A 16,715-nucleotide genomic window follows, 5' to 3' on the forward strand; every position below is an offset into this window, starting at 1 on the left:
AACGTGATGACACCACAGCGAGTAAAAGAAAAAGAAAAACAAAGTTAAGAGATAATTGCCATGGAAACGTGATGACATCACCATGGTCAGAGATAATCGCCATGGAAACGTGATGACATCAAAGATAATCGCCATGGAAACGTGATGACATCACAATGGTCAGAGATAATCACCATGGAAACGTGATGACATCACAATGGTCAGAGATAATCGCCATGGAAACGTGATGACATCACAATGACTAAAACTAAGGGCTTGATCAAGCTCACTTGAGTTAGTATACTCTGACTAGAGACACACTGTGAGTTTCATCCAGTGGAGCTTTAGTCTACGAGTTTAATCAAGCTAGTCTTTAGTGTACAAGCAAGATCACTGAACACTTTAGCTAGCTAGATGGAGAGAACTATAATCATGAAGACTGTTAGAACACAACAAAAAAAAGAATGTATTTCAGACACCAAAGCCAAAAACCAGCCTACAGCTAAGGACAAACACGATGTTTCTCCTACAAAAGGACAAGTATCCAAAAACACCCAGAGAAAGAAAATCAATCCGGATTCCCTTAAACAGGCTAAATTATTGGCAGAAAAAGCCATTCAGGAAAATAAAATATTTACTATCCAAGGCTATTATCCGTACATACGGAGTGGCCTGAGAAGCAGAGGATGGCTGGAGAAAAACTTTCATAAGAGCCAACATGATTATGTTGATGATCCAGAAGGTCTCTGTGATCTTACATCAAGGCTTTTACGTCATCAAGATCCCAATTTTGTCTGGGTACCGACCTATAACTCCTTGGATAGCCGCTTGTTAAAAAACGATGACATTATCGTGAATCATTATTCCAAATCAATGTTCACAACCAAGGTGGGCCTGTGCCTCAATTTAAGAAACCTACATTGGTTTGCAGACGCTGACCTCAATTCCTTTTTCCCACGTTGCTACAGACTGGGAGCCAAAGAGGAAAACCAAGCGTTTATTGAGGATTTCCGGCTCACCGCCGCCTGTAGCATTCTAAAACTCGTTTCGCGCGAAGGAAAAAACATGCCCAACAGGAGAGGCGTGAAAAAAGAAATCACCGCGGTACTTCAGTTGAACTATAACAAGAAAGCCAAACCGCTTGTAGCAAGCGTCCCGGTTCAAGTGATCAAAACGGCTCTCAAGGCGTGCAAGCAATACTTGAACACCTCGGAGCACGAAGATATCGACTGGAAACCGGGTTCTACTCATGCCATTACAGAAGATGAATGGAAAGAGTTCCTGGACGGATATTATCAGGCGATCCATAAAAATATCATCATAAACGAGGCTGAAAATTATGTTAGCCGGTGCCAAGATATGTTACAAAAGCTGAAGGCAGTGAAACCGCAGCTGGACATTGACGGGGAAAGAAATATATGGATTGTAAAGCCCGGAGCTAGCAGCAGAGGAAGGGGCATAACCTGTGTTGATTGCCTAGAGGAAGCCCTTACGTTTGTGGACTGCGATTCACTGTCTATAAACGATGACAAGTTGGTGGTGCAAAAATATATCGAGAAGCCATTGCTAATTTACGGCACCAAGTTTGACATACGCCAATGGTTTGTGGTAACCAACTGGAATCCGCTAACCATCTGGTACTACGAGGAGTGTTACCTGCGTTTTTCATCGCAACCGTTCTCCTTGAAGAACCTGCACTCTTCCATACACCTGTGCAATAATGCCGTTCAAAAGAACTATGAGATTTCCAGAAGCCGACATCCGCAGCTCCCAAAAGAAAACATGTGGTTCAAGAATCAGTTTCAAGATTACCTCCAGATGACCGGAGCAACCAACGCATGGAAAGAAATAATTGAACCAGGCATGAAAGCAGCCATTATTCACACCATGCGATGTTCCCAGGACGTGGAGGAGGGAAGGAAAAATAGTTTTCAGATCTATGGTGCGGACTTCATGTTTGATGAGGACTTCCAACCCTGGTTGATTGAGATCAATGCTAATCCCGATATGTCACTGTCTACATCAGTGACCAGCAGGCTCGTCAATAGAGTCCAAGAGGACATATTGCGCCTCATCCTAGACCGGAAACAGGACGCCGACGCTTACGTGGGAGCATTTGAGCTCATTTATAGACAACCTGTAATAAAAATCCCTCTATATGAGAGAAAGCAGCTGTTAGTCAAAGGGAGTGAGATCAAAAAACCACTCCAGACCTCACCATTAATGACCGACGAGAAGAATCAAACGTTCAAAGAAAGTATTGCTAAGGGTGAAAGGAACCTTTGCTTATTACACAGAGCAAAAACCACAGCAACCTGGAGAGGAATAAAAGAAGGGAGAGAAACATCACCTTCTAAGAAGGTTGAGCGTCTCATACTTCCTACTATTAAACAGGGACTGGAGAAGAGAAAAGAAGGGGTTAACCAGTATCAGCTACCAAAACTCTGTGCACGTGAAAAGACCATTAGAAGGAAGGACCCAGCAAGGGCTAAAAATGAAGCCTTTGACAATAAGAAATTGCCCAGCATAGATTCTGGCCAATTACAAGTAATTGGTCGTTTAGCAAAGATACAACAACCACTAACCAGGTCATTGTGTAAAGGAACACACTCTTTAGCATCTCCATATCAAATGTTTACCGGTGGCAAAAAGTAAAAGCTAATGGGAAAAAAAAGAAGAAGAGGGCATGGAAATTACACACCTAGCAGAACAGAATACAGGAACAAAGAACTGGGACTTTTGGTATTACATAGTAACATAGTAAGTTAGGCTGAAAAAAGACCTGTGTCCATCATGTTCAACCTTAATGCCTACATATAACCTGCCTAACTGCCAGTTGATCCAGAGAAAGGCAAAAAAACCCATCTGAAGCCTCTCTAATTTGCCAGAGAGGGGAAACAATTCCTTCCTGACTCCTAGATGGCAATCGGACCAGTCCCTGGGGCAACTTTTACTAAGAGCTATCTCCCACACTTGCTAAGAAGCCATCCAGCCCCTTCTTAAAGCTATATAATGTATCAGCCAGTACCACTGATTCGGGGAGGGAATCCCACAACTTCACAGCTCTCAGTAAAACATCCTTTCCGAATATTCCGACAGAACCTCCCTTCTTCTAAACGGAGTGGGTGCCCTCATGTCCGTTGGAAGGCCCTACTGGTAAATAAAGCATTAGAGAGGTATTTATACATAATTATCATGTCACCTCTTAAGCCAGGGGTCCCCAACCTTTTTTAACCTGTGAGCCACATTCAAATGTAAAAAGATTTGGGGAGCAACACAAGCATAATACATGTTCCTGGGGGTGCAAAATAAGGACTGTTATTGGCTATTTGGTAGCCCCTATATGGACTTGAAGCTTACAGGAGGCTCTGTTTGGCAGTACATCTGGTTTTTATTCAACCAAAACTTGCCCCCAAGCCAATAATTCAAAAATAAGCACCTGTTTGAAGGCCATTGTGAGCAGCATCCAAGGGGTTGAAGAGCAACATGTTGCCACTGGTTGGGGATCACTGTCTTAAGTGCATCTTCTCCAGTGTAAACAGACCCAACTTGGCCAGTCTGTCTTCACAACTGAGACTTTCCATACCGTATTGACTAATTTTAAAGACAAAGTCAGGGTGGGATGGAGGGCGGGGGCACATAATGGGAGAACTTGCCATAGCTGGAAATATCCAAAAGTCTCTAAATGGATTTATCAGGGTGGGATGGAGGGTGGGGGCACATAATGGGAGAACTTGCCATAGCTGGAAATATCCAAAAGTCTCACAAAAATCACCCCCCCAGAAGACTGATGTCTCAGATACAGAACATTTTAAATGGAGAAGATTTGGAAAGAACAGTTGCAATAGTAAAAAAAAAGAAAAAGAAAAAAAAGAAATATAAGCCCAGATTTGGAGATTGACTTTTGGCAATGATCAGGGTGGGATGGAGGGTGGGGGAAGGGGCGCATAATGGGAGAACTGGCCATAGCTGGATATATCCAAAAGTCTCTAAATGGATTTATCAGGGTGGGATGGAGGGCAGGGGGAGGAGGCGCATAATGGGAGAACTGGCCATCGCTGGATATATCCAAAAGTCTCTAAAATGATGAATGTGTCACTACAGGAGGCCTCAAGCAACTGGGGCAGGTCACAAAAGAAACTTTGCAAAACCTTTGGGCGGCAGAAGGTCAGTTTGGTTAAAGTAAGAGTGTGCACCAAGGAATATATTGTTCTAAAAACCAATATGCCTGAAACAAACTGAACACAAACATTCCAGGTCATTATCTGCATGTAGTGAAGAGGGCGGCAGATGGCAATGTATCTGTCATAGGACATCACTGCCAGCACAGACGTCTCTGACAAAACAAAAAAGAAGAAGAAGAAGACTTGAGTTATACAAGCTGGTACAGAAATGATTCTTCTTTCTCTGAGTAAATCAAAGAGCATTCTTGGGGCAGTGACTGAGGAGCAACTCATATCCAGACATGCCAGGGTTCCAAGGAAGAAGTACATGGGGGTGTGAAGATGGGAATCAGTGAAGATCAGGAGAAGGATGAGAAGGTTCCCAGTCAGAGTTATAAGATAGATGAGGAGAAACACCAGGAACAGAGGAAGCTGAAGACTTGGAAGATCAGACAGACCAGCAAGAACCATCATATACACTATTGTTTGGTTTTCCATTTTGCATTGATATTGCCTAGATACTAAAAATGCCATAACAGTGTAATACATTAGAAGAGAAACTAACTGAAAAAAAGAAAATGTCCATAAATAACTAGTGATGGGCTAAAATGAGCAAAATGTATTAAAGTCAATTACTGTATATACTCGAGTATAAGCCTAGTTTTTCAGCACCCAAAATGTGCTGAAAAAGTCACCCTTGGCTTGGGTCCCTCCAGACTTGCACCCTCTGTCCTTTTTGTGCAAATTAGGTCACCCACAATCAGACCCTCCAGTGCCCTGGCCCGCTCCCAAATTCATCTTCATCTACCACCCTCACCTGTTCTATTCTGCACTAGACATTGCACTTTATATTCTATATAAACTATATATAGTTTTGAAGGATTGTAACTCTTTGTGTTTTAGCTTGGTTGCTGATTGAGCTAGTTTACTGTATTTCTTTTAAATAAATATTTAAAAACATATACCCCACTGATGCCTCATTTAATGTAATTTTATTGGTATTTATTTTGATTACTGAAACTTAGCAGTAGCGGCTGCATTTCCCACCCTAGGCTTATACTCGAGTCAATAAGTTTTTCTAGTTTTCTTAGGTAAAATTAGGTACCTCGGCTTATATTCGGATCGACTTATACTCGAATATATACGGTACATCAATTTTTTTTGTTGTGCAACATTTATTTACAGCCAATAGAGTCTATGGGCATCTTTTTGTGGCAAAACCCGGCAAAAAACTAAAAATAGTTAAATTGTAAAGGCCCTGACCCTGCTCACAAATGAAGGCAAATCTATAGAATCTCTTCATCAGTAGAACTACAGGTGGAGAATGCGGGACCGTATGTGGAAGGAAAGTGTTTGCTGGGCCTCAGAAAGATAATTAGTGACATGTCAGATAATAGTACCCTTAATAACATTCTAGAGAATTGTCCAAAATGTTGAGCTGATGTTGTTGGTTTTGTCAGTTTACCTTATGGAAATAATTCCGGGATCCCCTTAATTAACATCAAATACTATTTTCAAAAATACAATAAAATAAGTCCTACCTGTAATATGAAGAAAGCTTCTGTGATCAGTGAGAAACCTCAGCCATAAATACCTTTCCTTCTAAGCCTCCCAAACCCCCAGAGTCTGATTACATGTAACAGTTCCCAGGGGGCCATGCAGGCTTCTTAATTGGTTTCTATCCCTTCTGGGGTTTCTTAAAGGGAAATTAACATTTGAATACCGGCCCCAATGCCAGCATAGCACCCACAGCCGCCCCCTTAACATATAAGTCCAAATGACACACAAGTAGGGGGTTAAGTAGAGGTTGGGGGTTGCCTAAATGGCTCCCCCTCCCCGCCCACCCTTCATTATTAATGTGCTGAGAAATTAATTTAATCAGTAGTGAAAGGTGCAAAAACCCAGAGAGAATGATCCCTAGTATTTACTTGCGCTATTCTACTGGTTTCGGGTCATGAATTCTAACATCTGGCACCTGGCTACTGTTTTATTATTAGAGTGAAAAAGGAAATCAGTTTTTTAGATTAAAATGAATTGCTTTCTGTATAACAGGTTTTTAGATAAGGGATCCCATACCTATATCCGTTTTCATTCTTAATTTCAGAATAATGATACTTTTGTTTTTGTGCCATGATCATTCTGAGTTCTTGATACCTCCCCCTGCTCACTCCAATCACAGCCTATTCAGCATTTAGCACACATACAGATGCAGCCAGCGAGTTTTCACATTTCGTCTCACTGTGTCCAGACACCATTATTCAAATGTTAAATGCTGCCTCTAGATGGTGCTAGAGCGCAAAGACTTACCAGCAAAACACAATAGAAAATGCCATAGACCATGTGCCACCTGGTGGCAAATTTGGATATTTTTTTCCCCTGTGTTAACTGGAAGAGACATAAGGGTTTGCTGTTCTTAATATTATTATGGAAAATCCTTTTTGGAACTGAGCTGTTTTATGGGCAGTTGTACATTTGAGCAGTTACATATGTTCTGAGAATCTGATTTTTGGGACCCAGCACAAGTACGTTGAGCTTACACCCCCTATAAAGCTGATGTAGTAGACTTTCCCTTTACTACTGCATCTAAATAGCTGTATTTAAAAAATATTAAGGGGATAAAGGGCCTCATAGTACACCCTAAATCATGGATGTATTGGACAAAAGTGTTTGGGGAAAGAGTATTGGGCACGATAATCATGTGTATATAGGAATACATAGCAATTGGTTTCTCTTTGTGGAGTATGAATACTGCGTTCTAGCTTAAACCCAGAATCCTTTTGGGGCTTATTCATAATTTTTTTACATTCTGTACATTCTGTAAACATGTTCTTTGGTATCAGACTTCCTCTCCTTTAAGGCTCCTTCAAGTTTGGGGCACAAGTCTGCTCAGTTCTCTCCTCTCTCCCCCTCCCTTCTCCTGTTCCCCCCTCCCATAAAAATGCATAAGAATTCATTCCCCCCCCTTTTGGAATGTGTGATTTGAGCTACCAACGGCTACAGCTGCAGCAGGATGCTAGGCAGACCAAGCTAAAATGGCAGCTGCTATCTTAAACAAACAGAGAGAGCTTCTAGGGCTGTTTACTCAGGTATGGTAAAGCTTTCTGCAGAATTAATACAGTAACATAGTAACATAGTAAGTTAGGTTGAAAAAAGACATATATCAAGCTAAACCATAATGCCTATATATAACCTGCCTAACTGATAGTTGATCCAGAGGCAAAAGACCCCATCTGAAGCCTCTAGAAAAAATTCCCTGTCCCTGGATCAACTTGTACTAAGAGCTATCCCCCCTACCCCTGTATTCCCTCACTTGCTAAGAATCCATCCAGCCCCTTAAAGCTATATAATGTATCAGCCAGTACGACTGATTCGGGGAGGGAATCCCACAACTTCACAGCTCTCACAGTAACAAATCCTTTCCGAATATTTAAATGGAACCTCCCTTCTTCTAAACGGAGTGGGTGCCCTCGTGTCCGTTGGAAGGCCCTACTGGTAAATAAGGCATTAGAGAGGTTATTATATGATTATACATAGTTATCATGTCACCCATTAAGCGCCTCTTCTCCAGTGTAAACAGACCAAGCTTGGCCAGTCTTTCTTCATAACTGAGACTTTCCATACCCTTTACCAGCTTAGTTGCCCTTCTTTGGACCCTCTCTAATTCAATAATATCCAGATACAGTGCTCTAGCTTGCACTATTGTGACTAATCTATTGGCAGTAACATGACAAAGGCCTTTACTTCTCTTTTAAGTTGCTGGATCCCAGGATCAGAGATGGCCATATGCCTGGGTTGATTTTGTCTAGCTAAATCCTGAAGTCTTTGTCCCCTGTATCATGAAGGATTAGGGGTCAAGCTGTGCCAACTAGGAGAAGATGTAGAGGGGTGTAAAAGGATTTTCAGTGCTGCTGGGACAAATCCAATTTGATTTTGACTTTGAATGTGATAAAATGAGAGACTGGAACTTTTTTTTTATCTTTTTCCAAGAGCAGCTATAAACCCATTTGCTTTATTGATGTTGTGAAACTATTGTAGTGTCCGTAATGTTCTTCTTAGGGATAATTTGAGTTCCTGGTTCCTCAGACTGTAGATCACAGGGTTTAGAGAGGGAGTTAATATTGCAAAAACTACAGAAGCCACTTTGTCTCCAACTAAATGATCGTTTGCATTTGAGCGAAAGTAGTTGAAGAAAACAGTAGAGTAAAATATAGAGACCGCAATTAGATGGGAGGAGCAGGTGGAGAAAGCTTTGGATCTTGTGTGTTTTGAAGTCATTTTCAGTACAGTGGTGATTATAGGGATGTATGGGTAAAAGGTGGCTCCTAGAACCCCTCCTCCAAACAGTATTCCAAGGAGAAATATAAGCAATCGATTGATGAATGTGTCACTACAGGAGGCCTCAAGCAACTGGGGCAGGTCACAAAAGAAACTTTGCAAAACATTTGGGCGGCAGAAGGTCAGTTTAGTTAAAAAAAGAGTGTGCACCAAGGAATGTATTGCACTAAAAACCAACACACCTGATACAAACTGAACACAAACATTCCAGGTCATTATCTGCATGTAGTGAAGAGGGCGGCAGATGGCGATGTATCTGTCATAGGATATTACTGCCAGCACTGATGCCTCTGACAAAACAAAAAAGAAGAAGAAGTAGATCTGAGTTATACAAGCTGGTACAGAAATGATTCTTGTTTCTCTCAGTAAATCAAAGAGCATTCTTGGGGCAGAGACTGAGGAGAAACTCAAATCCAGACATGCCAGGGTTCCAAGGAAGAAGTACATGGGGGTGTGAAGATGGGAATCAGTGAAGATCAGGAGAAGGATGAGAAGGTTCCCAGTCAGAGTTATAAGATAGATGAGGAGAAACACCAGGAACAGAGGAAGCTGAAGACTTGGAAGATCAGACAGACCAGCGAGAACCAATGTATACACTGTTGTTTGGTTTTTCATTATTATTTTATTATTAAAAATGCCACAACAATGTAATGCATTAAAACAGAAACTAACTGAAGAAAGGAAAATGTCCACAAATAGCTAGTGATGGGTGAAAATGAGCAAAATGTATTGAAGTCAACGACATCTATTTTCTTTTGTCGTACAACATTTATTTACAGCCAATAGAGTCTATGGGCATCTTTTTGTGGCAAAACCCGGCATCAAAATTTCATTTAGTTTTGTTTCCTCAAGATAGTTAAATTGTAAAGGCCCTGACCCTGCTCACAAATGAAGGCAAATCTATAGAATCTCTTCATCAGTAGAACTACAGGTGGAGAATGCGGGACCGTATGTGGAAGGAAAGTGTTTGCTGGGCCTCAGAAAGATAATTAGTGACATGTCAGATAATAGTACCCTTAATAACATTCTAGAGAATTGTCCAAAATGTTGAGCTGATGTTGTTGGTTTGTCAGTTTACCTTATGGAGATAATTCCGGGATCCCCTTAATTAACATCAAATACTATTTTCAAAAATGCAATATAAGAAGTCTTACCTGTAATATGAAGAAAGCTTCTGTGATCAGTGAGAAACCTCAGCCATAAATACCTTTCCTTCTAAGCCTCCCAAACCCCCAGAGTCTGATTACATGTAACAGTTCCCAGGGGGCCATGCAGGCTTCTCAATTGGTTTCTATCCCTTCTGGGGTTTCTTAAAGGGAAATTAACATTTGAATACCGGCCCCAATGCCAGCATAGCACCTCATATTGATAGATATGGTGAAACACAGTGAGGCTCATTTATTACTGACTTTGCCACAATTACACAAAAGTGCCCCATTAGTGCTCATTTGTGTATTATTGCACCCACAGCCGCCCCCTTAACATATAAGTCCAAATGACACACAAGTAGGGGGTTAAGTAGAGGTTGGGGGTTGCCTAAATGGCTCCCCCTCCCCGCCCACCCTTCATTATTAATGTGCTGTGCAATTAATTTAATCAGTAGTGAAAGGTGCAAAAACCCAGAGAGAATGATCCCTAGAATTTACTTGCACTATTCTACTGGTTTCGGGTCATGAATTCTAACATCTGGCACCTGGCTACTGTTTTATTATTAGAATGAAAAAGAAAATATTTTTATTTTAGATTAGAATTAATTACTTTTTTTTTTAAAAGGGTTTTAGAAAAGAGATCCCATACTTGTATCCATTTTTATTCCAAATTTCAGAATAATAATGCATTCTTTTGTTTTTGTGCCACGATCATTCCCAGTTCCTGATACCTCCCCCTGCTCACTCCAATCACAGCCTATTCAGCATTTAGCACACATTCAGATGCAGCCGGCGAGTTTTCACATTTCATCTCACCGTTTCCAGACACCATTATTCAAGTGTTAAATGCTGCCTCTAGATGGTGCTAGCGAGCAAAAACTTACCAGCAAAACACAATAGAAAACGCCATAGACCATGTTCCACCTGGTGGCACATTTTGATATTTTTGCCCTGTGTTAACTGGAAGAGACATAAGGCAACAACATGGTACATCCCCAAGTGCAGTTGTGGTCCCCGCACTTTGTCCTCAGTCAGTTGATTGCATCAAAATGCACTCCTACAATTTAAATCTGAGTTTTAGATCATTGCGTTTAAACATAAGATCGATATCAGAATTTTAGTTAAAAGAAGGCTAAAATCTGAACATGTATGGTCACCTTGACCTGTCCAATCAACAAAACGGCCGATCGCCATGGTACGATAATTATTAGGGCGATAATTCGGAGCCCACACTTGGCCCGGTGCGTCTATGGCCAGCTTAAGCAACACAACAAAAGACAGACAAAACATTGCTACCTTATCCTCTCCACAATCACCCTTCGAAGGACAGAACAGAAAAAAATTGTATCAGTTATAATGATTTTATTCCATAACAAAACATAATATGCACACTAGTCACACCATGGGATTGTGGGAGAAGATACTCACTATATTATATTTGACCTTTTATACATTGGTCCTGGAAAATATGGCTACAGTAGTTAATATGGATCTAAAGTACTCTAGTTAGAAGTTTAGAATGATCTTCTAAATCTTTTTTGACTGGACACAGCTTAGTCACCTGGAGACGACCTGATCTATGGTTCTGATGTACCATGTTCTAGATGCAGGGTATCCTTATCCAGATAAAGAGTTCATTGATATCCTATATGTAAAGGTAGATTGGAAGTAGATTCTGCAAGTAGATTGGCTGTTCACAGCTCCACCCACTTTTGGGCATCCAACAATCATCATATTTTCATTCAGGGTGACCCCATGACTATGGGAATTGGGGAATGTAGCCTCAAAGCTGTAAGATTGGCAGCACTTTCCCCATTAAAGTCAAAGGGTGAAATTTGATTGGCCCCTCCCACTTTGGGTCATCCAACAAATGTCGCTGTTTCATTCAGGGTGACCCCATGATTATGTTATTCAAGTTTGGGGGGAGTAGCTTCAAAGCTGTAAGAGTGGCAGCAGTTTGAAAATCTTCCCTGTCAAAGTCAATGGGAAAATTGGGGGGTTCAGAGCGGCAACACAAAAAGACGGGGGGCGGGATCACTTAGAAAAGCACAAGCAACCTGCTCTGCTATAGGGCGAAGAAGTGTGGAGCATTTGGGTGTTGTACCACTAAAATTGTAGGAGGAGTAGCGTTTAGAAAATGGGGGGCGCTAAGAAGAAGAAGAAGCGGAAGAATAAGCTGAAGTCGAAGAACAGTATTTCAACCCAACATAATAAGAACAGCCAATGGGAGCTCTTTGGCAGATAGACTGTATAGCCTAAAAGCAAGAAATACCCCAACAAAGGTCTATATCTATAAACATACAAAGTGCTATCCATATAAATAGGCATCAGTTTATACACTAAAGGACAACAAAAATGCCAGTTTATGGTTTTACATGAATTTATTTTACATGATCTTTACTACATTACCCATCTCTCCTCATTGGGGCCCAGATTCACCCCACCGCATCTCTTTCCCAGAAGGACTATTGCATGCCAGGCATTGGATTGTTGCCCCTCAGAAAGCCAGGGATGGGGGACGAACGCATCAAATTCATGACAAATAAAAGTGTCATAAGGGAATATAGATGTATATAAAGCCTCAGGAATATGACAGTTTGGCAAAAATGGCCAGTTATGGCAATTCTTATTGCTGTCAAAGGAAAGAGACATATGATGATCCCAAAACTTTTAAAATAATTTCTCAGCACCAACAATCTAAACACCACATTGTCCAAGTCCCAATATCCAATATTGTCATTCTAATGTTCTACACCCATTCCTGCTTAATTCCTCTGCAGTTTCTCTAGTTTATTGTATGTTTCCACCAACTGTTAGAGCACATATGTACTGTATATATCAGATGCAGTAGATTTTGTAGCGTCTGTACTTCTTCAGCAGTTCCTTACACTTTCTCATTGTTGCACAGCTACTGTAGACGACTATGGAGAAAGAAGAGGAGCAGATAATATTACAGAAGGATTTATTTAGATTTTATATTGTATTGCTGCATGATGGAGATGAACTACAGCTCCCACAATGCTTGTGCCCTAAAGGACGATGGCATTCTCCCTTTGGTTGAAGGATATTATGGGATGCCCAGTGTCGGACTGGGACCCCAGGGCCAACCAGAAAACCTTACACCATCTCCAAACTATTTTTTCTCCTTTCCTCACCCAACCTCTTTACTCTCCTAGTCTCTTTTATTTATATGTTAGTATCTCTCCTTCCATCTCCTTTGTCCCCATTCAGAAATGGTGAATGACCATGAAGTAGGCCAAATGGTCAGGAGCAGGAGGGCCCACTGACACCTGGGCCCACCGGGAGTTTTCCTGGTATCCTGGTGGGCCAGTCCGACACTGGGGATATCCATCTCCCTAGATGATAAAAGTGGAGGGATTGCTATGTGCTTGGCTCTTTGTGCTCCACCTGAGAGGCTGGTAGGATCACTAAGGGTCCTAGGGCTGGAATAGGCCTCACTTCTGGAATAAGCCAGGGTACCAGAACCCCATGAGTGAGGACAAGTAAGTGATAGTCAGATCCTGTCATGGTATACCATATAGGTGTAAGATAGGCAGGATTAATGAGCAAGGGAGTACCAACTTAGGAGAGTTAGTGGGGTTACTACTCCCCAGGGTGATACTTGCCTAATGTAGGGACTACAGTGGAAAGGCTGTTACGTACTGTGGGCATCCAAGTGTCTGGAACCTATGGGTTCTACCTAATGTGTTCTACCTCATTCAGTCGAGTATGTCACTTATTCATTGTTGTCACTACTGCAATTGAAATATTACACACGCAGTAGACTTTAAAGGTGGCCATAAACTTGGCAATTTTTCACAAAAGATCGTTCCCACCCTCCACTGACATTTAGGGCTGAATCGTCAGATAAGGAGGTAGAAACAATAGGAATTCTACCTCCTTCTGCCGATTCAGCCCTGAACGTAGATCTTGCTTTGGCGCCTTCAATGGAAGCTGACCGATATCCAAAACCTTCTGCGATATCGGTCACCTCGTCGAGCCACCATTCCTACGAAAGAGGTTTCATACGATATTATTGTTGCGTGTATTAAGTTCTCATGTAACTGTTGGTGTTAGACAATCAAACTATTCATCAGCAACTGATCTTAAATATTTAACACTGTTTAATATGCAGCTTATATATAGCTATTGGATCTAGGACATCTGGATGCAGGTCTCCCCCTTAGTTTGGAGCATACGTTTTGCCATCAATATGGCTTGATGATTGTTTAGTAATCATCTAGTAGAATAAACCACAGGCTAACGAGCACAGGGGCCTGTGGCTAATTGCACAATGCCACAGTGGCCAAAGTGCAGAAAAAATGGCTGATCAGGACATTGTGGAGGCACCCTATATTGATCTTGTACCCTAACTACAACCTTTAATCTACCCTTTATTCACAAGGAAGAGTTAATACCTTATGCCAAGATGGTCGATCTGGGTAAATGTGAACTCATTAGCCCAATACTTTAGTGGGATATTGCTATTCCACACAAAAAAAAAAATACAGGCCAGTGAATGAGCCGCTGGTAAAGAGGAGCTATGGTTGGCACCTGGCCGGAATTTTACAGGTAAAATACTAGCCAAGGCCAGGGACGGAGTTACAAATTTACCAGCAATGTACTTGCCAGTAAATCTGCAATAACTACACAAACCGCCCCCACCCGCCATCCATTTTTCTCTCTACTAGCTCCCATACTTATCAAATCTCCAATTTGACAATGCGACTCTTCCCTTTCAGCTTCCCAACTCCGCCCTCTTGATGTCATGACTCCACCCCTTAATGTCACAGTCCACCCCTTATGGACCTGCCACAGCCGGTAAAGAAATTCTCAAACTAATATGTGCAGATTCATGGTAGGGCCATTAGACAGAGAGCTGTTGGGACAAATGAACGATCTCTGTAAAGTAACGAGTAACAGATTATTGCTGTATGAATAAACTATAATAATATAATACTCACTTGTGGGCTTTCCAGGAGGAGGGGGTAGCTTAGCATAACGGACCATTGCACAGTGGGTCTCATCAGGGGCACATTGCTGTCTTTTTGGAGATGCACAATCCATTCCTTCACATAAGATGCATTCTGTCATTGGTGTTTCTGATACAACTGGTAACATCACAGCAAAAATACAGTTAGAAAAAGAATTGCAGATGGTAGAGATCCTGTTCCTTCTTAAATGCCCCTTCTGTCTCGGCCATGCTACAGCATGTTCTCTTGGGAACCAGAGAGCCCCTACCCTATTTTCTGTCCACTAAAATGTTGAGCTTTGAGGTTCAATGCAACCAGCAGGAAGAAGAAGAAAAAAAAGAAGAAGAAGAAGAAGAAGAAGAAGAAGAAGAAGAAGAAGAAAGAGGCAGAGCAAAGCAGTGTTCCATACAACCAAGTTACCCAATGGGATAAGGGTTTCAGTGAAATTGGGGAGCAGCATCAGATTTACATTGACTTCAGTAATGGGGACTTTTGGAATGAATGACATTTAAACTTACAATATGACTGTTCATCATCACTATTTTCAGTTCCTTGGCCCACAGCATCTGGAAAGAACATGATAGAAGTTTGGCAGTTCTTTCATAAGTTAGTTCCTTACATAAGGCTGCCATAAGGAGCCCTCGTTACATAAGATACATTAGATAGCTTCAAGAAAGGGTTGAATGCAAGGAAGAAAATGCAAGGATACTAAATTAAGTCCAAGCTGATCCAGGTTTTGGCCCAGAGAAAACGTTCCCCTTCTGAGACAAACATTAGAGACTTCGGTTCCCTTTGGTCAACTAGCAGTTACATAGTTACATAGTTACATAGGGTTGAAAAAAGACCTGTGTCCATCAAGTTCAACCCATCCAAGTAAACCCAGCACACCTAACCCACACCTACCAATCTATACACTCACATACATAAACTATAAATACAACCACTAGTACTAACTGTAGATATTAGTATCACAATAGCCTTGGATATTCTGATTGATCAAGAACTCATCCATGCCCCTCTTAAAGGCATTAACAGAATCTGCCATTACCCCATCACTAGGAAGGGCATTCCATAACCTCACTGCCCTCACCGTGAAAAACCACCTACGCTGCTTCAAATGGAAACTCCTTTCCTCTAATCTAAAGGGGTGACCTCTGGTGCGTTGATTGTTTTTATGGGAAAAAAGAACATCCCCCAACTGCCTATAATCCCCTCTAATGTACTTGTACAGAGTAATCATGTCCCCTCGCAAGCGCCTCTTTTCCAGAGAAAACAACCCCAACCTCGACAGTCTCACCTCATAGTTTAAATCTTCCATCCCCTTTACCAGTTTAGTTGCACGTCTAGGCAGGTTTCACTTGGACAAAAGGATTAAACTTGCCGGTCATGTGCCTTGTTCCAGCCTCAGCTATTATAATATTCTTTATTTATATGTTCCATGGAACTTGCCAGGAACTGTCTTGAATGGTGGGATATTGTGTGGTTTGGCAACAATGGCCTAATGATATTAATGAACTTGGACTGAATGTATTAATATGTCTGGCAGAGCTGTGGGTTAAGATGGAGATGGAGCTATCCCAGAGTTTTCAGGGATAGGACAGCACAGGTTGTTCCAAGTACTGCACATTGTGTTCACTCATGAAGGCACGCCAATATTTGTAAGGGAATGAGCTGTACTACTGAGTCCCCTGCCCCCTGGGAATAAACTTGTAACCCTTTACTCTCCCCTCTGCACCCTCTCTATGCTCCTGTGATACATTCTCTCCCCTCTGTACCCTCTCTATGCCCCTGTGAGCCATTCTCTCCCCTCTGTACCCTCTCTATGCCCCTGTGAGCCATTCTCTCCCCTCTGTCCCCTCTCTATGCCCCTGTGAGCTATTCTCTCCCATCTGTGCCATCTCTATGCCCCTGTGAGCCATTCTCTACCCTCTGTTCCCTCTCTATGCCCTCTGTACCCTCTCTATGCCCCTGTGAGCCATTCCCTCCCCTCTGTACCCTCTCTATGCCCATGTGAGCCATTCTCTCCCCTCTGTACCCTCTCTATGCCCCTGTGAGCCATTCTTTCCCCTCTGTGCCCTCTCTATGCCCCTGTGAGCCAGTCTCTCCCCGCTGTACCC

General features: G+C 41.9%; 1 protein-coding gene across 1 annotated transcript; it reads left to right on the plus strand.

Moving 5' to 3' along the window:
• The first annotated feature begins 393 nt into the window (after positions 1–393).
• On the plus strand, positions 394–2,634 carry LOC101734221 (tubulin monoglycylase TTLL3). The gene is made up of 2 exons (XM_031893831.1): positions 394–1,006; positions 1,112–2,634. The coding sequence occupies exons 1-2, from the start codon at positions 394–396 to the stop codon at positions 2,632–2,634; spliced, it is 2,136 nt and encodes a 711-aa protein (XP_031749691.1).
• The last annotated feature ends 14,081 nt before the right edge of the window (positions 2,635–16,715 follow it).

This window comes from Xenopus tropicalis, chromosome 9, assembly GCF_000004195.4.
Source record: "Xenopus tropicalis strain Nigerian chromosome 9, UCB_Xtro_10.0, whole genome shotgun sequence".
NCBI classification, from domain to species: Eukaryota; Metazoa; Chordata; class Amphibia; order Anura; family Pipidae; genus Xenopus; species Xenopus tropicalis.